At 42.2% G+C, this 23,093-nt stretch overlaps 1 protein-coding gene across 17 annotated transcripts in view; it reads right to left on the bottom strand.

The window, feature by feature from the left end:
- The window catches only part of LRMDA (leucine rich melanocyte differentiation associated), a 1,033,894-nt gene that overhangs the window by 433,965 nt on the left and 576,836 nt on the right, over positions 1–23,093 (bottom strand). For all 17 annotated transcript variants that reach the window (XM_042961194.1, XM_042961195.1, XM_042961205.1 and 14 more), the window contains 2 exons: positions 16,584–16,723; positions 5,818–5,935 (listed from right to left, as the gene is read on the bottom strand). In XM_042961194.1, coding sequence (XP_042817128.1) covers positions 5,818–5,935; positions 16,584–16,723 — 258 coding nt within the window. The remainder of the gene's footprint in view (positions 1–5,817; positions 5,936–16,583; positions 16,724–23,093) is intronic.

The following is a 23,093-nucleotide window of genomic DNA, read 5'->3' as shown; positions in this document are numbered from 1 at the left end:
CTCCAAAGAACAGTACTCTGAAAGCATTCACTTGAAATCCAAGATGCCATGGTGCTAAAAACGGAGCAACATAAAGTCCTTCCCCCATGCCCAAGTGAATGTGGCAAACTTCGAAATCAGGAAAAGGAAAAACAGACAGACTGCGAATTTTTGGCTTCTGGTGTTGTTTCTAAACACATCGCCCAAGCATCTTGCAAAAAATAAGTTAATTTAAAAATTTTCCTCCTTTCAAAATTTACTATCAAGTACCTGAAAATAGAATCTAAGTATGTCTGCAGACAAGAAACACCTGTGTGAAAACAGAAAAGAATCATAAAACACTAACATACTCAGGTCATTAGAAATACCCAGAAAATAAACTGACGTTTTTAGTTTTCTTCTGAATATTTGGCATGGTAGAGAACTTTCAACATATATTATTAGCTCATCACCTCTTTAACTGCCTGTATAAGTGGTTTACAATACTTATTCATAGGCATACCCTGGCTTTATATACAATATGTATTCCTGAAAACAGGGAGTCTAGAGTAAATGTTAGTAACTACAATCAGTTTAGAGGTAGTTTCTGATAACCCGCTACATTTTTGCGACTGAGCTAGAACGGCATAATTGGAAGATACAAAAGACATACATGCTATGTTTCCGAACAAGGTAACACCTAGGGAAGAACTAGACTAGGTATCAAAACAAATAAACCAAGCAAGCCACCAGGCAGTGCTCCTTTATGGTACACACAAAAAACAGAATGGCAGCTAAGACCAGGAAAATCTCATTTAAACTACACACAGATTTGTGGAGCACCTCAATATGTTTGCTGAGAAAAGCTACTTTTTACTTCCCACAAGCCCTCATATGAGCAGGTGGTTTCCGGGAACTCTCAGAACACCGCACACTGTGAGCCCAGAACACACGCTGCCCTCCCAGCAACACTGCCTGTGGAGAAGTCCAGGCCCAGCGTTCATGGAGGCCATAGGTTTTGCCATCCTAAGTAATCCCAGGGTAAATCCTTTGGAAAACAAATATGCAACCCAGAATGTCTCCTTCCTGCCAACACACAGATTCAAGTTATTACATTTTTTTAAGGTAGAGGTCCCTCTCCTGCTTTTCCAGAGGACCATATTGAAGCAATAAAAACAATGGACCACCTTTCATGATGGATCTCCCAAAATGCTCTATTGTTCCCAGTTCATTTTTTTGACGAGTGTTGGCCGAGCCCCTGCCTGAGACCAGGCCCTGGGGGTATGGGGGCAATAAAAACAAGCAAAGTTCCTGCCCTCGTGAAGCTGACATCCCAGTGGACCAGGAGGTGCTTCATTCTGACAAAAAGCTGCCTTCCCGATGCTGCCATTCCCTATCTTTTTCCCCGGTTGCCTTTAGTGTGTGTGTGTGTGTGTGTGTGTGTGTGTGTGTGTGTGTGTGTGTGTGTGTGTGTGTAAATCCAAAAAGGTACACACAGATGAAAGGAACTAAAGGAAACCAGGGAGTTATGTCCTAATGCCAAATGTCAGGAGCAGGACTGTGCAGCGTGGCCATGGAAGAAGGTGATGCTCAGGCCCAAATAGCTTCCAACATTCAGTGTAAGGTCAGGAATCAAAAAGATTTCCAGAAAGTACATGTACTCGGAAGTTTATTCCTTTAATACATCACATCTCCCTCTCCCTCCTTTCCTTTTCCTGTCTTGCTCTCTCTCTCTCTCTCTCTCTCTCCCGCCAACACACACACACACAGCTTCCATCCCACCAAAAAAAAAAAAAAAACAAACCCAAAGATATACACACACACAAATATATAAACCATACCAAACTACACAAAGACACAAAATACACATGACAGGAAACCCAGGCATGCCCACACAAAGGCAAGCATCATATATTTTCAAGGACACACTGACACTCACAAACATACCGATTACCTTCTCTTACCTATAACAGAATGGCCATAATTACAAGCAAAAGTACACACATGTCAAAACACTTTCTAACACAGGCTGTGATTCTCAGTCCAGCTGTCCCTGTCCCTCTCTGCACTGCTTCTATAAGGTTCTGAAGATTAAACAGTTGGTAGCCAACTTCATATACATGCCTGTAAACAAGAGGGCTCAGCTTTAAATAATTATGTCAGAGAAATGACAACTGTGCTCTTTGCCAGAACAGGGATGAATAATTACAAAGCCAGGACATAATTAAGCAATTCTGACTGTCGGATTCTTGAACTGTCTGATATGTAGGGCTGGCATGTCCACCATGCACACCCTTCTGGACAGGCCTCACATCCCTTTGATTTATGTTTTCTGATGCGGCAAGGGGGATCACGGTCTGGTCATCACAGAAGCCTTTCTTTGGGAGCCTCAACCTTCTCTGCACCTACCTTGGTCCTCTTGGCATCGACAATGGCATGATTCTGTGGTCAATATTTGCAAAAGACACGTATTTTCTTTAAAATTCCAGGAAATGAACACAACCTAGCTGCTGTAGGTCCCTTAACTAATAACACACACGCAAACATGCATGTATGCACGCATACACACACCAGTCTAGAAGAGTCCATTGTAACATTAGCTATCATTTCCCTAATGAAGGATGGCATCCTTCTGTAGGACAATCAGAGCTCAGACAGGAAGCAGCTTTTAAACAACAAAAGCCAAAAGGCAGCAAACAAAGGGGAAATGTGTCATCGTGAGAGAAGACGAGCAAGAACTCGCACTCAGGCGCCAGGGCCTGCCAGGTACCAAATCAAACCTCTGTGACATAGGGGGTTTATTAGTTCCTGGACGATTTTGCATTTGCGTCAGCTGAGAACACCCAGACTGCCTGTTCCCTACCTCTAAGGCAAGGGCTGTGATTGGAGAGGCATTTTCCATTCTCCCAAATACTTTATGTCAGGAATAAAATGAAAACAGCTCCCCAAATCACGGCCTCCTTGATCATCCATCAGAGCATTCTGCTGAATAAGCACAACAGGCCGCTGCCGCCTGAGAAAGGACAGAAGCCAACTTGAGATTCCGATTCTCTTATGAAAAATAGGTCTTCACCAAGTGTGCTCAGCACAGCGTTGGCAAATCACGGGGAGGAAATTGCTCTCCACTTAGAAGCCGACTCCGGGTGTACACATACCTCCCAGAACATACATATGTATATACACACAGAGAAAGAAAGTGTATATACACACCTGCACAGGAACAAACATATGTCTGTGCACACTGTGAGCAGGCGAGAACCAGCCTTTTTAACACCAATTTATTAATTCAGCAAGAAGCTCATTTGGCCTCTATCTGCAAGAAAAGTACCAGTGTGTTTCTCTGAAAACAGGCAAAAGGGAATTGCCTGGCATTCAAGAAGCATATAGTTTGATATGAAACCAGGAACACAGGGAAATCCTCTAGTGCACCTGAAGCATCACGGTGTATGTACAGCACTTACCTAGAAGCCTAGACCCTGGGTTCTAATCCCAGGTCTGCCTGTGTTGGACTATGGGGGCCTTAGGAAACTACATCCTCACCCAGTTCCTTCACCAATAAAATGAGAACACACACCAGGTGATTTCTGAAGTCCCTCCAGTTTGGAAATCATGTAACTCTACAAAAAGGTAACAACTGAAGATTCCTGTGTTTTGTCAGAGTATTTTTGTCTCTTCTCAAATAACTAATGGGTATTTTTATGCTTAATACTATTAGTAAAGATATTGGAGTCAATCACACAAACATAAGCTAATTCTATAATTGATTAGAAACTAATTTGGGACTTTGAAAAGCATTTCTGCTGATGCTGCTAATGACTCAAAGAGCCAGCTACTACCGGATTTTAAGTAACCATTCCCACTTGGTTTCAAAGGCAGGGGAGGATTTCAGTCCCTGCTGCCCTCTCTACTCCAAGAGAACGGTTCAGCTTTCACCTGTTTTCTACCTTTAGGCCTTCTTATGAGCTTTTCATTTTGAACAAAGAAACACACGGGGAAAATGTCTGGCTCACTGCTCCAGAGCTAAGATCCGAGTAGAAGAATGTGGCTTGGTGGTCAGACACACCAGTAAAACTACAGTTCCCATGCTTACTGATCGGGCTGCCTAAGTGACACCTCTCGGCCTTAGTTACCTCACTTGTAGAATAAGCCAATGCTCCATTCCTCCTACATTGCAGTGTTCTGGAAGGACTCACAGATCTGTGTACAAAGAACCTTAGGACAGTGGTGAGCACACACTGAGCATCGCACACAAATATGGTGGCCGTTATTTTTAGTATCCCTTCAGATTTTCTGTGATAATACAGAGCTTCCCCTGTCAAAAGCAAGGAGAGAAGAAGAAATACTGATCTATCCTATAAAGCGCATGTATATGTGAAGGTGGAAAATGTAGAATGGGTGGGAACCCAAGGTATTATAAACAGTCCACATGTTGTCCTATGTTTGGTGATGTCAGCTGCCTCTGGAATCTTTTAAAACTCCCCCTCCCCGCAAAAAAAAAAAAGAAGAAGAAAAAAAAGGAGGCCAAGAAATAAATTATTTCATTTGGACAAAATTACAAAAGCTGGAATAACTAAAGGCAGTCATGAGCAATACATCAAATCTGTGCCTCGATAAGGAAAACTGTTAACACTTTAATAGCTACGAAACGAATCACTCAATTTCCCACACGCTGAAACAGGTAACAATACATTTATCTGCCAGTATTATACCCTCCCTATCATATATTTCCACAACTGTTAGCAATTTTATTCAGCATAACAGGAAATAAGTTGCACCTCATGGGTTCAGGGAAAGAAAGTGGCCTGAGGTCTGCCGCCGGCTGAGCAACTTGATGGAAGAGGTTTCGTTTTTCTGTTTTGGTTCTGTTTGTTTTTTCCTCTTTCCCTCTTAATCATTTCCAATGCACGTGCAAAGTACTCCAAGTCAATAAGCGAGGACAAACTAGACCTCCAGGATTTCTGGGCCAGTGTTTTCAACACACAAGAGAGGGTCCAAAAAAGGAAGTAGCTAGGTAGCTCCATGGGGCCCCAGGGCACTGATGGACCTCCAAAGGGGTCATCAAGGATCGTCAGGTCCATTCCCCAGCCTTGGGCTTCACAGGACCCCAACTCCTCCCAAAGAGATAATTTTCCACACCCTTAAAGACTTCCTTGAATCTGAAGCCAAGTCTCCCAGCCACATCTCCCCTGCCTCATCAACGCTGTCATTAAGATGACACCATAGTCACTTCCATGGCCTCCATGCAGACTCAGCTTATAAAGGAAAGGTCAGTAAAACTAATCCCATGAGCTCTGGAGAGCTACATGCAGGAAGCATACACTAGTCCAGGTCACACTGTCAGGAAAAATGGCCTTTCCCTCTAACAATATCTCTGAGAGCTATTGAGCCCTCATACCTGAGGACAGAAGAAAATCACCCTTCCCTCCTTCTGCTGTGGTCCCAAGAAAAAAAGAGTTCTTAGTCACTAGAACAATCGTACGCACTCAAGAAAGATTAAATTCCCCAAGCTTTCCTCTTTTTCTTTTCTCAGCAACAGACCTCTAGAGGCCCTACCTTATAAATGAAACATCTTCAAGAAGAAGACCTCAAATATGCCCCCCAGAACATCACCATCAGGCTGCGTTATTGGTAAAAGAGCCATACGGGTGAAATCACCCTACAAGTAAGGTCCCTTTAGATTACAGGAAAATCAAATTTATTCCCAGTCCTACTTCTTGTTTGGCCAACAATATATCCATGGATAAACCCTAATAGGAGATCTCTCCTGAAATCTAAACACAGAACATCCTCCGCACTCAAAGAATAACCAGTGAGGCAAGACATAAATTCCTTGTGAAGACGAGAAAGTAGGCAGCTTACCTTGGGCTTCACCACCTTCATGAATGACCCTCTGACCAAAGCTTCCTCTCGTTCTTTTCTGGTTACTTTCCGGGCATCCAGAAACTTCAAATTGGGCAGTTTGTGCAGAACAAAGCATCTGAAAGAAAAGAGTCAGAGATAACTCAGGGGGGGAGGTGATGCCCTCAAAGATCCATGCAATTTGTCTCATGCCCAGGAATCCACATCATTAAGTCTTCAGAAGGTTAGATCTTGGCTGCTGCTGCTTCTTTCTTTCATAATGAATAATCACCCTTCGCAGAAATCCAAATAATTATATTTTACATAGATACACAACTAAGCCTTAAAAATGCACAGTAATGTTTGCTCTTGATTCAAAGGTAGACACAGACACACAGACAGACACACACACACACACACACACACACACACACACACACACACACCTACCTAGATTAGCCAGGAAGATCCTATTGATGTATTTCCCTTCCTCCATTCTGGAAATGGGCTCGGCTTCTTCTTTGCTACACACAAAATTCTCAGTGAAACTAACCTTACAACCTAATTGTACCATTTATGTCACTGCCATTCCTGTGGGCCATCTGTGTAACTCTTATCTCTGAGATAAAAACAAATCTTCAATTTGAAATGGAAGCAAGAGACACTGACTGGCCATCCAGGACAATAAACTAGAATGCAGGTTGTAATAACATGGTTGACTTTGGGATAGAAGTAAGAAGCACATATAGCTGAGAAATGCTTCCTTAAAGAATCAAACAGGGGTCTTGAGGATTTTTTCACCATCCCTGAGTTACTTCCACACTAGCACTATGAAGATTATCAAGGTGAAACAAGAAGAACTGGTTTATAGGGGATATTTATTTAATAGCCCAACAAATACTAATACAAATTCCCAAGGAAAGAGTCTTTGGTGTCCATCATGGCCTCCAAGATAAGCTAATGACTATTTGTGTGATGAACTGTCCTCAAGCAGGTATATTTGGAATTGAGGAGAAGATCCATGTGGCCATGGGATAGGCATATAAACATATAAATAAATATATTAAAAATATAGACACCTGCTTATATTTCTCCTTCCTCAAGGAAAGTTACCAACCCACATGCTTTCCATCGAGCCCCTATACCTGATCACTCAAAGGAGCTATTGTTGTGGTCCCTGAGTGGCTTAGTTGGTTAAGCATCTGACTAATGATTTCAGCTAAGGTCACGATCTCATGGTCATGAGATTGAGCCCCAAGTCAGGCTCCATGCCCAGCATGGATTTTCTTTTTCCCTCTCCCTCTGCCCTTCCCTTCTCTGGCTTAACACTCTCTCTCTCTCTCTCTCTCTCTCTCTCTCTCTCTCTCTCTCTCTCTCAAACAAACAAGCTATTGTTTAGACCTTGTCCTGCATAAGAAGAAGAGGTAAGTACCCAATTTCAAGAGCAATACATTACCTCCATAGGAATCTCTCATTTCCTTCCCATACCCAGCCTCCTCAGTATTCACTCATCTTTCAAATCCTGACCCATACAAACTTCTTTTGGGCATCTCTAGCCTGTACTGTTTTCTCTCTTCTCAGCACTCACAGGATACACTGTTAGCACCATACCATCTAACATTTTGTTGTTTTGTAATCATTTTAATCATTTTATTGGTGTTTATGTGATGTCCCTTTATTGGTGTTTATGTGATGTCCTTCTTAAAGGAGGGACATTTTTTTGCTAATCCTCTTATCTTAAAAAGTAGCATTAGAATGCACTCAATAAAATACCAATTTATTTCATTTGTACAAATATTTCTTGAGCATCTGCCATGTGCCAGACCCTTGGTATACAGAGGTAATTATAACATGATTCCTGCCCTTACAGGGGCTTTCAGTGTAATGGGGAAGAAAGACTCACATAGAGAAAAGAGAAATCAACATAGCTAAGTGCCAAGATCAGGGTTATGTGCAAAGTAGTTCTGGGAGCACAGAGAAAGGGACCTACCATTACTTACTGAATGACTGAAAACAAATGTCTTGAGGAAGAAGAGGAGAAACAAGAAATCTCAAGGGATCTTCAAAGAACCAAATCCTAAAGCAACCCTACACATTGAGCTTTTTCTCAGGGCAAATGTTACCTGGGGTATAAAGCTTGCCCCCCACCCCTCAGGTCCCACATTCATAAGACACTCTCACATCACCAAGTGGCCTCCATATACTTGCCCAGGTATAAGACTTGGTTGGTTACTGAAATGCTAGAGAAAATAGCTTCGAGGCTTCCAGCCCAAATACTCCTTAAAGCGAAAATACTCTGAGTTCTTTTGAGGTATAATTTTCTTCCCCAGAAATGTCCACCCCAAACATCTGAGGTCCAGGATATTTGACTATATACTTCCTGCTTCTTCCCTGGTCTCAATCTAGTATCTTTTTTCCAACTTCTCCCTGAGCCTCACCCTTCCCTCTCCAAAGGCCCCCTAACCTTATCCAAAATCAGAAAGTTTCCACAAAGTCCCAATGACCATTCTATCCTCCAGTAGAACTCCGACTGGCCTCAGTCAGTGTCAGAGAAAACTTCCATCTTCTGCTTGTAGCAGCAAAGCCTTGATGACAACAGATTCTTTCAAATAAAGACATGTACAGACGGAAACAATATGTCAGGAGTGACGCTCAGAGGAGTAAAGACACCCACTAAGTGTAGGGTGGGAAAAGATGAATATTCAGGTGAAGAAAACATCAGTATTAGAAAATCAGCCAATGTTTAATGATGGAATGAAAGATGTCTTCACAGGGCTGGCAGGAACCATGATGACAACAGACAGCACGTTGTCATTTTGCCCCACTTTGGATCACAGCCCTGAAATCAAAGGAGAGAGAGAGTGAGCGAGGTGCTGGCTTTTAAGCTAGTTAAAAATTTTAGATGACAAAGAGCTGCTGTTTTCAGAGCACTCTTCTTAGACAATCGAAGAAACAGCCCATGAAATAGGCTGCCAGTCATCTCTGAAACTAGGGGTGATTTGACTCCCATCCTGACCGCCAGCCTGGGGTTTCTAGGTGGCTGATGCCTGGAGAGGTTTGAGGGACACGAGAAAGTCTCACCCCAAGTAATTCGGCCTGAGACTCAGCCCAGGGTCTGAAGTTCCTGCCTTAGAGATGTCTTCATACATTCACTCACACAACAAATAACTATTGAGCTGCTAGCACCCACCACATACTGCATGAATAAAAGTGATGCACAAAACAGACAAGGTCCCTGCTCTCAAAGAGCTTCTATTCCAGAACAGCCATTCTCAAACTTAAAAGGATATCAGCATCCCCTGGACGGCTTGTTGAAACACAGATCACAGGATCCCACCCCCAAAATTTCTAATTCCCTACGTCTGGAGTAGGGCCCAGAATGTACATTTCTAATAAGTTCCTGGAGGGGGTGGGGGAGCTGATGCTGCTGGTCCTGTTGTGTACCACTGTCCAAGTGAAAAAAACACCATGAAGAATAACAGTTCCGGGATTATGAGGTTGGTAATGTGGTGAATAATCTCCCTCCCAATTTCGCTAATGATCTACCCTGCCCCCAATGTCTGTGGTACACAGTGCCCAGAGGCGGCCACATCTACCAGCGGTCTTCCTGCCCTTTGGTGGTTTGGAACTGACTCCAAACATTACTGCCAAGTGATAAGTCAGTGGGCTTTCTGCCTGCCTGTCCCATCCCAGTCTTGGGAGATCTATTTCCCTTTGTTCTAGGTCATGTCAGGGTGTCAAAAGCTGCAGCTTCAATCCCGAGTATAATACAAGTTTGCCATAAAAATACAACAGAGGATTCCCAAAGCCACAGAATGAAGGCTTTTACAATATCAATTCAACCCTTGTAAATTTAATCCAGGGTTATTTGTTGCACCAAAATCTCTTTACCGTGATGTATTACTTAGTTACTGGGGTTATCACAGCCGTATCCTAAAGTTGCATAGTACATAAAACATTTCAGTTAACAATGCAGGAAGGTTAACTCCCCCAGATAACCTGCAATCACAAGGGCTAGTCCAGATGACATGCCTCTGTCAGCTTCCACGAGCTATTGATGGTTCAATCAGTTTGTTTTGAAGGTAAAGTACAACAAAAGGGCAGTAAACTTATTCAGACTGTCAACAGGGGCTATCGGGAATGGGGCTTGCAGGTAAGTAATTCTGGGTGTTTTAAGGCTATTATCAAACAGCAATGGTTGAAGGAAGAGACAGCTACTAATAACACAGAAGGCAGCCATCATAAACCACTTTATGGCAGAAACCCCCGTCTATAAATCCTGCGACACCCGGAGACAGCTTCAGATTTATAAAACTGCTTGTTAAGCCAGGGCACTGCTTAATGAAAAGAGATCGGTCTAAGTTCTGAGTTTCACATCCCTAGCTCCAGAGGACAACTCCAATTTTCCTGACCTTCCCAAGGTGGCTAGGCGAAAGCCATGGGGCGGGGGGCTGGAAGTCAGGGGCGCTCTTGACCGTGATATGGAAGGTGAGGTTATCAAGAAGAGATCAGGGATCCTGGGAAGGTGTGTAAAGACCCATCTGTCTCCGTCTAAAGGCAGATTCTCTAAAAGTGAGACCCACACAGAAAGCTTTTCAGGCTCTCTCTCTTTTCATATTAAATGCTCCATTTTCTTAAAGGACTCCTCAAAGGAGACACCTGAAACTGGCAGGGGGAGAAAAGGAAGAGCAGAAAGGCTTTGGTGTGTGTTTGTTTTTTGCTCCCAAATCAATTTTCTCTGCCCAAATCCCAAAGCTCTGGCATTTTTCATCTAGACTTCAAAGGGAGAGAAGGGTGCTCTGTCCTCCTGCTCAAACTGCTACCCCAGGGGAAGCTAGCTGTTCCAGTAACAGCACAATCACAGAAACACCAAGACGGATCTCCATTGTCTGCTCACGGGATTGTTTCTTTCTCTGAAGAGATTCTACTAAAGAAATACCAAGTTTCCAAATCCTAAGGAAATCAGAATACAAGGTCACCTGGAGTTCTTCCCTACTTCTTTCCATTTATGGCAATATGGAATGGCCATTCTTCCCCTTATTTCTTGCAGGCACTCCCATGCATGGGAGTGGGGTGGGGGAGACACAGTGCAAGCGACTGATGCCCTACCAGGGGCCCCTGAAGTCAGCAACGGGTGACCCAGGAATCGTTCTCGGTCTTCCACAAAGCTTAACAGAAGAGTGAGCAGGCCAACAAAACATCAAGCTTCTCTGCTTTTGACCAGATTACATCAACCCCGTTTGGTAACACTGGTTACCTCATGCTAATCAAAAGCACTCATCAACAGCTAAATGTGTCTAATTTTAAAAAGTTAGCAATGGCTTAAATGTAGCTAATTAAAAAACCTAAAGCTTATTAAAGAGATCTAAGGGGGAGAAAATTAACAAGAGGAGGGGTCCTCATAACAAAGAGCTTGGAGACTAACAGGGCAGAGGACAGAACGCAGACCCTGGGCTCATTTTGCTGTGTGATCTTGGTTCAGTCTCCGCCACCTTCCGGAGCTTTGGTTTCTCCATCTATACAATGAAGAGAACGGGTTAGACGATGCCTAAGCCTCTCTCACGCTTTTAGCCTGCTTGATTTCTATATGCTGCAAAGTTAATTTACAATAAACACATCCATAGCCTCCTTTCTTATTACTCCAATTTCCTTATATAACCACCCCCTCACACCTCCAGGTAAAGGAGGGCAGTGAGAAAAAGTCAATAAAGACCAGAGTAATGAATAAACACTGTGAGTGGAATAACTCCAGATGCTCAGAGAGATGACAATGATCTCACTCTAATGAGCCGAGGTGAGCTCACCTACAGCATTAATGAAGGCCTGACAACTGGCAAAGGCCAGCTGATTTTCCTCACAGCTCACCGGCAGTATGTTTGAAGTCTCCGTGCAAACAATACACCCACAGGACAGAGCGAGGCCCTCTACAGAGGGTAACCAGCAATTACTCTGTGGGCTTCTGTCACTTTGATCTCTGGGTCGTGACCTTTGCTTTCTTGTGATCTTCAAAGCCCAGATTGTAGATTAGCTGGAGAATGCTAGCTGGGTTATGTAAGCCACAAGTTTTACAGCTCCTCCTCAGCTGGGAAATGGTGGCAGCCCAGGACAGCCAACAGACTGCGGAGGGTCCCTCCCTCTTTCCCTTTGGCTGAGTGCTACAGACACTGGGCAGGCCTCAGGCTGCTTTCTGGGAGGGAACAAAGAAAGGGTGTCATGTTTTAAATAATTTAAAGTTGTAAGAAATATAGAGGGGCCTACTGAGGAGGCGGGAGGAAGGAGAGGCCAAGCAGAGACTGGAGTGGCAGCAGAGAATGAATGGCAAAGGGTTTAATGACAGAAGTAGAGCTTAGAGGCCATGAGACCAAATCTCTTATTTGACAAGTCAGGTCTAGCTCTTATGTACTGTTGACCTTCATTCCGCTGTCTTGCCTGCAGGAACAAGAAGGAGAAGAATTACAAAGGAAGACAAGAAACAGACCACTCTGGGCACCTAAGTTTCCCATACCTGACTCACTTTTTGGCTAGTGTTGAAGTCCACGGGAGGCCTTGAGTGGTTTTTTAGCATGACGGTGGCCTCCCAAGGCAAACCACCTCACCGCTCTCTTCCCGCCCAAATGCTGAAGGCTGCTTGTTATCACATTCACCCTCATTCAACATTCATCCCAAAATAGCAGCACAATGTGTACACACAGCAAAGCACGGGCGGGTTTAAGCTCCTATAATAACATGGCGATGGACTTTTCTTAGCCATGAACTATGATGAATGGCAAAGAAAAAAATCAAGGCATGGTTCGCTCCTGCCCCAGCAGGACCAGGGCACAGCTCAACAACTTGGTAGTATGTTCATGCTCACATACAGATTTAATGAGCCCATTTTATGGTGGGGATGTGTGCCAAGAAAATCCAACTGTGTGCACAGGGGGTAAGGAAGGAAGGAGAAGGGGTGACTTGGGGGAAGGAAAGAAGGAATCAGCAGAAAGTGAAGCATCTGTGAAGCCATTCCCAATAACTCCATAAATCTAGTCACTTCCCATTTCTGCTCTGGTGGTTGGCCACAACGTGACCTAAAAGTGGGCTGACCTCTCTGAAATCAACACCTCCCGTAGAAATGAAACAGACGTACTTGTTTTGATGTATGGCTGGGTGACATATTATAAATATTACATCACATAACCACAGAGGATGCCAATCAATAAGAAATTTTTTTAGACAGCACTAAATGAGCCATGGGTTCTTGCTTCTGAATACACTCCCTTTAAGGCTCCTACTATTGCTTAAATGATTAATAGAAGACATATTGTCAGAAAATGTAGTTAAAGTGAAAAACAGTAAACTGTAGAAATATCATTCATTTTTAAGCAATTTTCTAGTGAAAATGTCACATAAATTTACATAGAGGCCCTACTATTAGGCTCTGGGTAACAGCTAGAAGGAAGGCAGACCTCATACTTTGTGGAGGGAGGGCCAAGAAAATATTTTACCAATGGTGGGGGGGAAAGGTGGCTGCATTGCTTTGTAGAAAGTAAAACACTGCAGGAACTCTGCATTCAAAAGTCTTATTGTAAAATCCTAAAATTTCTTAGGGGCAAATGAAACTCAAATTTCAGGATGAACAAAGCAGGGCTGCTTACAAGCCAGAGAACAGAATGCCATCACATACACATTAATCTCTCCAAATCCAAGTGTGAGAGTACTTGTCAACCAGAAATAATAAAAAATAAAATGAATAAAAAATTTAGGATTGCTGGAGAATAGGCCCACCATTCCACTCGATCATCATATGCTGTGCAGTGAATGTGTAACTGGATGGACACACATTTAATGTTCCTTCCAGTGTTCTTAGTTCCTATTTCTCTCAGAGCGTCAGCATCTTGCCATTATTGTGGGTGGATTATGGATTTTCTAGAGTAATTTTGACTAGATGTGATTTCAGCTGTATGTGTCTTTAGAATCCAACTCCTCCTCCCAGCAACTTTGCCACGTGTGCATGAACAAACAACCTTCCCAGCCCCATCCCTCAACCCTGACGGACCTGAGGTAGTACGGTCAGGCTTAGTGGGTACAACAGCCAGCCCATGCAACGAATCACTCCTCTAGAACCAAACCCTCCCTGAAGGATCAGCAACCCAATGACCAGTGCTCAGATTGAGTCTCAAGGACAGTTCCTTGTTTATTAACTGTGATTGTTGACATCAAATGGATCTGATTCCAAATAGGCAGTAGGCATCAGAGGTGCCCAGAGGGCCATACATTTCTCCGTAAGCACTTAGCTTCTCAGAGGAAAGAATAATTTTCAAGCTGCCTCCAGAGAACATTTATCTGGCCCCTATTCCATGGCCGGCATTACTTTAGGTATTGAAGAGTCTTCAAAGGGCAAGAAGATACACCCTTACCTACTAGAAGCCATTCTCTGGATGTGGACACATACAAAGTAGTGAGAGAAATATACAAGATGGAATATATAAAATGGCATTAGACAGCAATGGAAGAACTGTAATGGCTTGGGAGCAGAGTATCTCAGAATGCTAGAGCCAACAGGAATTTTAAACACTACTTAGTCCAATAGTTAAGTGAACATCCGAAGCACCTATTGACTATTTTGTTGCATTTGCTACTCAATTAATCAAAATGCTTTGGATGATTCAGAAGTACAGCCTTGGTGAAGGGTCACTGATCTAGACTATCCTCCCCATTTTAAAGCTGGACCCCACATCAGATCTTCTTATCTGGCCCTTATTTATATGGGTCTTAGTATTTTTACCATAGTGAACAGTTATAATAAAAAAAATAGTACTAGCTTTTCTTTTCCTTTTGCAAACTTATAAGCCTTCTATTTGAGACTAAATAGAAGATGAGGGAAGTGAAGCTTTTCACTCTACTTCTCTCATTCTAGGAAAAAAAGACAACAAAAATGTGCCTACAGTTTGGTTTACATACAGCTCCATGAATGAGTGAATGAACACGTGTGTCAATGCATGTGCACATGCATACAAAGACACACATACGTGCATGCACATGCATATACATACATTTGTACAATTTATTGGCTTATTTTAAAGAGTCAAACATAGAAATTTCAAGAAAAAAGTCAGAAACCAAATTAAAATCTCCTATACCATGGTTGGTTTACTAAAAATGTTGACTGAAAGAACTTTCTTGGACTTACTTGACCCTTCCAAGACATATCTTATAAATTGCTGCACAAAGATAAAATATGTTTTAAGAGGCCCCTTTATATCTGAAATCAGGCTGTTAAATGCTTCAGAGTTGATAAGAGTTTTAAATAGGCAAATTAAGTTCTAAGTGATTAAGCAACTTACAGGGTTGATTTAGAAATGTATAACTCTTCACCTGCTGGGTATTAATCATATTTCTCCTAACAGAATTCACATTGAAATCTACAGAATCATATCCAAATGAATATCTTCATGATAGAAAAAGATTTAATACCTCTTTTCAGACTAGGGTTAGAGTTTTATTCTAAGATGGCTTAAAAACAGTCTAATAAAACCCCTACAAAATTAATCAAGAAACCTAGAAAATGAAATTAAACATACAAAATGCTTCCCGATAAATAATACTGGACTCCTGCTGTAACTTTATGCGTCCATGTGCATATATTTCAAAAATGCACAGTGTTCAACAGCCTTCAGTATTTCTTACAGCTTTGCCTTTATACAGCATCAACTCCCCTGACTGCATTCCTTCATGGGTCACCACAGATTTTTATAAGAGTCCCAAGAGAACAAGTTTCTTTCAAACCATTATCCTCTTTCCCCAATCCTTCTAAATTTATTATTCAGTAGCCTTACCTGCCCTGAATTTGCTTTCTTACTCCCCCTCCCCTTTCCACATTGATTCAGGTAGGGCGTTCATGAGAGCAATCATAATGAAGAGAGAGCCTACACATGAAAAGATCATCTAAAAACATTAACAACAATAACCAAAACAAAACAAAACAAAACCAATCAAGAATGAGAGCACACAGAGTTCAAAATGAAGAAAGAGAATAAAATAGGTATGACCAAGAAGACTCCCTAAGAAAGGGGGGTTTGGATCAGGTATTTCAAAGCAGATGGTTTAGTAGCAGAGAGGAGGAAGAGAAGCATTTCTGCTTAGACCCCATCAGAGCACACAGCTGGTGGACAGTGAGGCAGAGCTTTATGGAACCAAGTTATGGGACTTCTGAGACTTCCTCTGGGATCCCACGTAAGCTCCCTACCTTTAGTGGGAAGTGCTCGCTAAAAAGTTACTCTGAGGCTGACCAAAGGAAAACCTTACAACACAGAGCACAAGTAAGCAAAATATAGCCCATGGGTCAAATCTTGCCTGCCCCTGGTCTTTGTAAGTAAAGTTTTATTGAAACATAGCTGTGCCAATTCGTTTATAAGTTGTTTATGGCTATTTCTTCACTATAACAGCAGAGTTGAATAGTTGTGACATAGACCTTAGACCACATGACTTTCAAAGCCTAAAAACATTTATTACCCAGCTGTTTACAAAAAAGAGTTGTCAACCCCTGACCTAGACCACCTGGAAGCTTTTCATGTTTTTTTTTTCCGTTTGTTTGTTCTTTGGGTTTTTGTTGTTGTTGTTGTTGTTGTTGTTTGTTTTTTTGGCTCCTATGTCCCTGACAAAGGGAGACAATGGCTACAGGTTGCCAAAAGGTTAAAGTTTAGTATTATCAATGGAAGTCCAGTAATATCTACTATGCACCCCATAATATCATCCCCCCCCAAAAATGCCATTTTTCCCTTTCCACCAGGCTCAAACTCCTAGATACTCACCTGTATCTTTTGTAGTCCTCCTCATCTTTTTCCAAGCTAATCAGCTCATTGGGACATGCCACATTACCCAGCAGGCTGAGGTACTCCAAAGCTGGTGTCACTTCCGCCAGGTGATCAAGCAGACTCTCCAAGTCAGTGATGTGACAAAGGTTAAGGATTTGGATCCAGGAAGACAAAAGCCCTCATAAGGAACATAGACTATAACTGACAGGCACAGCACAACACCTGACAAGTCCAGTCTGCTCCCAAGAGGTGACATGGGTGAGGGTTGAAATCAACTTAGCTGTGAGGTATCTGGCATGCCTAGTTTTTCACTCCTGCTGGGGACACAGCCCAACTTTTCTCTGGGCATGTAAGACTAAGTCCAGATCACTTGAGAGGGAATGAATGAACTCAAGTGTTTTATCACACTTTTCTTTCCTTTATATTTGTTTGGAAAATGATGAAGGGTATATTCCATGTGGTAAAGTATTTTGCTATTTGCCAATCTATAAAACTTTTTTTTCTAGTAATGAAAGCAAGACTTGTTTCCAAATGCCTCATTAAAAGTATATTCCCATTTTCTCCTTTAGGGAGTAATTTATCATTAAAACATATAGGAATGGCATGGATACAAGCAGGGACTGCCATCCTCCTATGATCTGAGAACCTGGGGTGGAGCTAAGCATTGCTCAGTAGACTCCCAGATGGCAATAAACAATGAATTGTGGAGAAAGGAGAACAAAACTAGAAGACAAATGGAATCAGTTAGGATACATTTAGTCAAGCCAAGCAGGTCAAATGTATTTGAGGAGAATCTCTTGTGATAGTAATATTCAAGAAGGAAAGAATATAGAGAAAATACCAATAAAGGGCATGGTGGGGAGATCATGCCATGATCCATTTGCTCAATGGGATCCACTCAAGGCAAACGCTGAGACCTCTAAACCAAGTAAGTCAAGAGTCATAGATTCAGGCAATCACAGGTACTGGTAAGGACCTAATGACAACCAAATTGTCACATTGATATACATGGACTCCTGGTTTGAGTTACATGCAGATGAACCTTCTCCTAGGCAAGGTGATGACTAGACAAGCCATGAACAGAGGCCATGACTACCAGAAACTTATGGAAGAGAGGTGGAGCTCTTATCAGCCAATATCAGCAGATGGAATGGGGTCTTTGCCAGGGAGTGACAACAGAGCAAACAGGGGCTAATATATAAGGGTGAATGCGCCATACAAGAGTCAAAGACTCAGGATTCAGTGTCCAGGAGTGAGGTTCACTTGGCCTAAGAGAGAAAAGTTAAAACCAAAGAGAATGGATGCCTTTACTTTACAAGGATGTTCTCTAGCTATGAGATGTTGCCCCAATCTCCTCATATTTCATTTCAACTTGTCAGTTGAACACCAAATCCAAACAATGTCAGAATCCATTCCCTAACATATCTGCCAAGGGGTCACCAAGAGGTAGCTCATTCTATCATAACAACCATAAAAAAGAGTTTTTCTTTCCCCTGGGGGCTGAACCTTCCTCAAATTCCTTCCCACTGACCCAATTTAATGGCTTGGAGTCTCAAAGAATAAGGCATTCTCCTCTTCCACATGATGACCTTCCAGACAGTTGAAGATCTCATGTCTTCCTTAAATCTTATTTTCTCCAAACTAAGTTCTTTCAAGCATTTTTTATACACAGGCTCTGTGAACATCATGTACAAAAACAAATGCTATACCCTGAGAGTGAGACAGAGACAAGGAGAGGGCCAGCACAAGCAAAAGAGGGAAACCCTAGTGCAAGAGGGTCAGAGCAGCTCTCCACCACGGGTTTCCATTCGCCAACATCATCCCCATTTGCTAAACAAGGCAGGACAATGGACTTTCAAGTTATCAGTCCTTCAGATCTTTAACAAATAATGTCCAGGAATAACCACAATGGACCACTGGAGTGAGGATGAAAGACACAGAAGCATGTGGAGAAGACAAGAAAGAAGGTTCTGCCAGGGAGGTAAGATTAGAAGGACACATGGGTAAATGGCCAGGAGTCAAAACATTAAAGTATTTCATCACTGAAGACAAAACATACTACTTTTTAAATTACAGTTCAATCATCAAACTCTTTAAGAAAATCATTTAAATAAAACTAATTGAAATGCCAATGAACAATTTCAGGGAAAACTGGCTTTTCAGGGAAAGCTATGCTTCTCAATCATTGCTACAGGAGAAAAAGGGAAGCTATTAGTGCTGCCCTTAGACCCTAGCAAAGGCACCTCATGAGGCCCTATGCTTTGGAGTAACTTTCTCAAAATGTTTTAAGTCTGTGTCTGGTATTCAGGAATCACCAGGGCCAAAATGTCATTCAGTCCCAGTCCTGGTTTCTGCCCTTCAGGGTTAGTTCCAACCTTCTACCTTTCACAAGGGATCCATCAGATGTTCCAAGGAGCAGTAGGACTCATGCCTATCAGGCTGTCCTGAAGCCTCAAGGCCAGGCCCTGGTGCCAAGGAGATAGCCAGACAAGCTGATCACTCACTTGCACTAGTCAGCACACTTTCTTTTGTGGGACTGTAGGAGAGTGGACGGCCAAAATGGTGCTGATGTACTGACTTGGGGTGTTTCAAATTATTTATGTAGACAATGACCCTAGAGAACCTAGGGGAAGCCCTTTCCACTATGGGTGAAGAAGTCCAACCAAAACTTATTTCTCCTATAGGGACCAACTTCTTAAACCTTGGATATTTTTCATCTACTGTATGAAGGTAGGAATGTGAAGGAATGGAACTCAAACTGGGAAAGGTTTTTAAGTTGAGGAAATATTGGGCAACTGAGCTGAACTGAAATCCCAGTCATTTCCCAACATTAAGTGAGCAGTGACAGGAAGCTTCTCATGCACAGTCCAGGGAAACAGGCTTCATGTGTAAACTTACCACAGAGCTAATAAAGCTTGTACGTGAGGGTTCTTGCTTACGCAGGTCCCTTGCAAGGATAATAGAATCACATGGTCACACGTTGTAAAAATTGCAAAAGTAGGTTATTTAAACTGCAATCAGTTAAGCTCACTGTCTCTCTCCACTAAAGTACATATAAGGTAAAACTTATATAATTATATAATAAAGTTATAAAATAAGTTGCAGAAAAAATAGGAAAAATGTTTTATGTAGGTATGTCCCACATAAAAAATTGTTACTTTTCTGAATATTTTTATGTTTGTGGCATTTGTCAAATGAAAAAAATTTAATTTGCTTTTATATATTTTTATTCAAAGCAGACATTCATCTTCAAGCCTAATTTTGAATTCATAATTATGTAGCCTTTTCCTTTAAGAGGGAATTAACATAAGTTTCACACTCAACAAAATCTCTATCTTCCCCCTGAGCAGGAGGTTGTGGAGATGTGGATTCATTCAAATGTCTTGGTAATGGGAATTTCTTGGGCAAAAGGTCTACAGGCTTCAAGAAGCTTCAGCCATCGTGCACCAATGAATCCAAAGAATGGAGCCTGCTTCATTTAGGGTATTTTGTGTGGCAGAAGATACCCCCTGTCTTTTTAAGCCTTTCAAGTACCTGCTAAATGATCATCTGGGTTAAGTCAGGGGGTCTCCCCCAAATCCATACTAGCACCTATTCTGTGGATGGTCTGGACTAGAATTTCATTCTGTTGACACACCTCTGGAGGATAGAAGATGAGAAAGAGTTTTAATTGGCTTCTTGGTCTCCTGGGTCAGCAAGGACAAACACAGCCCTGTCTTACCTGGCTGGGAGCTCTGAGATAGAACCTGTCACATTCCTTTTTTGTCCAGTTACATAGAAAATTAACCAAAGGCAACCAGCAGAGGGAACCCGGTGTCTCTGACTTACTAAGACCAAGGGCAGTAGATACTTTCAGGGATTCTCCTAAGGGTGACATCCCCCTCCCCTTTTTAAATGTGAAGCTACAGGGCACAGTTTCAATTCTCTTCAACTGACTTCTAGCACACACCTGGCTTCCCTCCTCAAGTCTTCTCTAGAATACTTGTCATTTAGGTTTTTTTCAGGTTGTCTACACAAAGTTGCTATTGCAGAGTCCAGCTGTCATAGGTATGCTTGCCAAGGGAGACTTTTTGCAGAAAGCCCAAGATCAAAGCAACATGTTGCCTTGAAAGTCTGGAGAATGAAGGAGGAGGGGAGTCTTCTGGTGTCATGTCCAGTTACACAGGTCTGAAGCTGTTTCCCTGGTAAAAATGGGAAAGAATCCTCCCTCTGTGATCAAGCCCATGTCAAAGGGCAACACCCATAAGACCTGGGAGGATTTCAACCAGTGCTTACCCTAATACAGGATTTCTGAATGCTAACTCCACGTTTTGCACAACATATTTTCATTTTGATTCACACACACGTCAGCAATATCATATCCAAACAATTGAGGAAATGGGGGTCAAAGGTCACATAGTAAATGGCAGAGTCTAGATTCAAACCTGTTCCAAAGAAATTAACATTTCTAGGTGATAAAGTGACTCACAATTTCCTAATACAGAAAGGAATGTAAAATACTGAAAAATGAGGAGTCCTACAAGTTTTTGTGGGAGACCACAGGTACTGTCATCCAGCTGTGTTCTGTACCTGAGTTTCTTCCAATTTGGGCTTATTCATTTAAAGCAATGAGACTTCCTCTATCATTAAAACGTATCAAGAAGCTGTAAAGTCTTTGGGCGATAAAGTGATTTCCCATATATACATTATGCCATTTCGATCTTTCAACAATACTCTGAATCATCTATCACCCATTTTACAGCTAAAGAAACTGAAGATTCAGACAAGGTGCAGAGACTTCCCTGAGTAAAACAGTAAATTGCTGTGGGAAATCTAGTCTGGTCTTCTGGTTCAGTTCACTCGTCTCTTCACCACAGACCAGCTGTACAACATGTCATACTATTTGTCCTTCCTGTTGGTACTATAATTCATACCGTCTCTTCACACGTGTGCTGAAGCCAACAGGGAGACATTAAATGAAGAAACAAAGTGTGATGTAAAATGAAGTCAGCTTATTACTCTTCCCCTGCCCACCCTGAAAGGGAGAATGGGGGAGAATCATTTGATTGTGCAAAGTATCTATATTTTCCAGACATCTCAATTGTTCCCTTTTGGGGTTGGGTATTCAGACATCATATGGCTGAGACATTAACCAAGTATCCAACCCTACTGGAGAAGAGCCAAGGACAGTGTGTGTATGTGCATGTGCGTGCGTGCGTGTGTGTGTGTGTGTGTGTGTGAGAGAGAGAGAGAGAGAGAGAGAGAGAGAGAGAGAGAGAGAGATACACACACACATATACACAACGTGAGTGTTGGAGAGATAAGGTCAACTCCATGGCCAGTGACTACCAGCCCAGTCTAAATGAACTAAGGGAAGAGGAGTAAGATAAGCTATGAACCAGGAGATAAAAAGGTAACCTGGGAAGTCCAGGCTTTAAAGTATACCAGGACAAGACAGCAATGCTGAGAGCTTAACAGAAGTGTAACAAAGGGCCAGCAGAACAAAGATGGGAGGTCAAGTAGGTAGTGTACAGATGAGACGTGAGACATTGGTCGACTGAGAAAAAATTTGCCAGATGCTGGGTTTGTGCTCTGAAATCCCTTTCATGAGCTCCCTCTGCAGCTGGGTACAGGGTCTGGTGCAGGAGGGACAGGGCAAGCACAGGCAACCGACTCCTCCTGTATTTTAGTTCCTTTCCTCATGCATTGATTTTACCTCCTTTGGGTTTCAGAGTCTGGGGTTATAAATCACCATACCTGGGTTCTAGACTGAGCCCTACCAATGACAATCTAGGTGACTTCAGAAAGTTCATACAAAAAAAAATGTTCAACTCTCTCAGTTTTTTCATAAGAAATGAGAGTACTAGGACACCTAGGTGGCTCAGTCAGTTAAGCATCAGACTCTATTACAGTTCAGGTCATAATTTTGTGCATGGTTTGTGAGTTCTGCATTGACAGTGTGGAGCCTGCTATGGATTCTCTCTCCCTCTCTCTCTGTCCTTCCCATTTGTGCTATCTCTCAAAAATAAACTTAAAAAAAAAATGAGAGTATTCACCAATGGTACTCACCTCACAGAATGATATGGATGTAAAATTAAGTTATAAAAGTCAAAGACACACTCTAAATCTATGCTCTGACCTTGGTTATAATGTAGCTGAAGTAAGATCAAATAAGTTTACATAATTCTCTAATAAAAATGGCAATAATACTGACCATTACATAGAACTTAGAATAACCCTCACAACAACCTATGGGGTGGGTACCATTATTGTCCCAATTTTGGAGAGGAAAGCAAAGCATTGATATGTTAAATAACCAGTCCAAGAACATGCAGCAAGTGGCAGGGCCAGGGTACAAGCCCAGGAAGTCTGACTTCAGAGCCTGTTCTTAACCACTATCTGACAGTACCTCTTGCCAAAGGATAAAGCAGCCCATAACCCATGTTTGCAGGATCCAGTAACAGAGCATTGTTCAAACATACCTCATTGAGAGTAAAACCAAAATGGAAAACTCTATGTATGCAAACA

Source organism: Panthera tigris, chromosome D2 (assembly GCF_018350195.1).
Source record: "Panthera tigris isolate Pti1 chromosome D2, P.tigris_Pti1_mat1.1, whole genome shotgun sequence".
NCBI lineage: Eukaryota > Metazoa > Chordata > Mammalia > Carnivora > Felidae > Panthera > Panthera tigris.
This window is presented reverse-complemented; position numbering and strand designations above follow the sequence as displayed.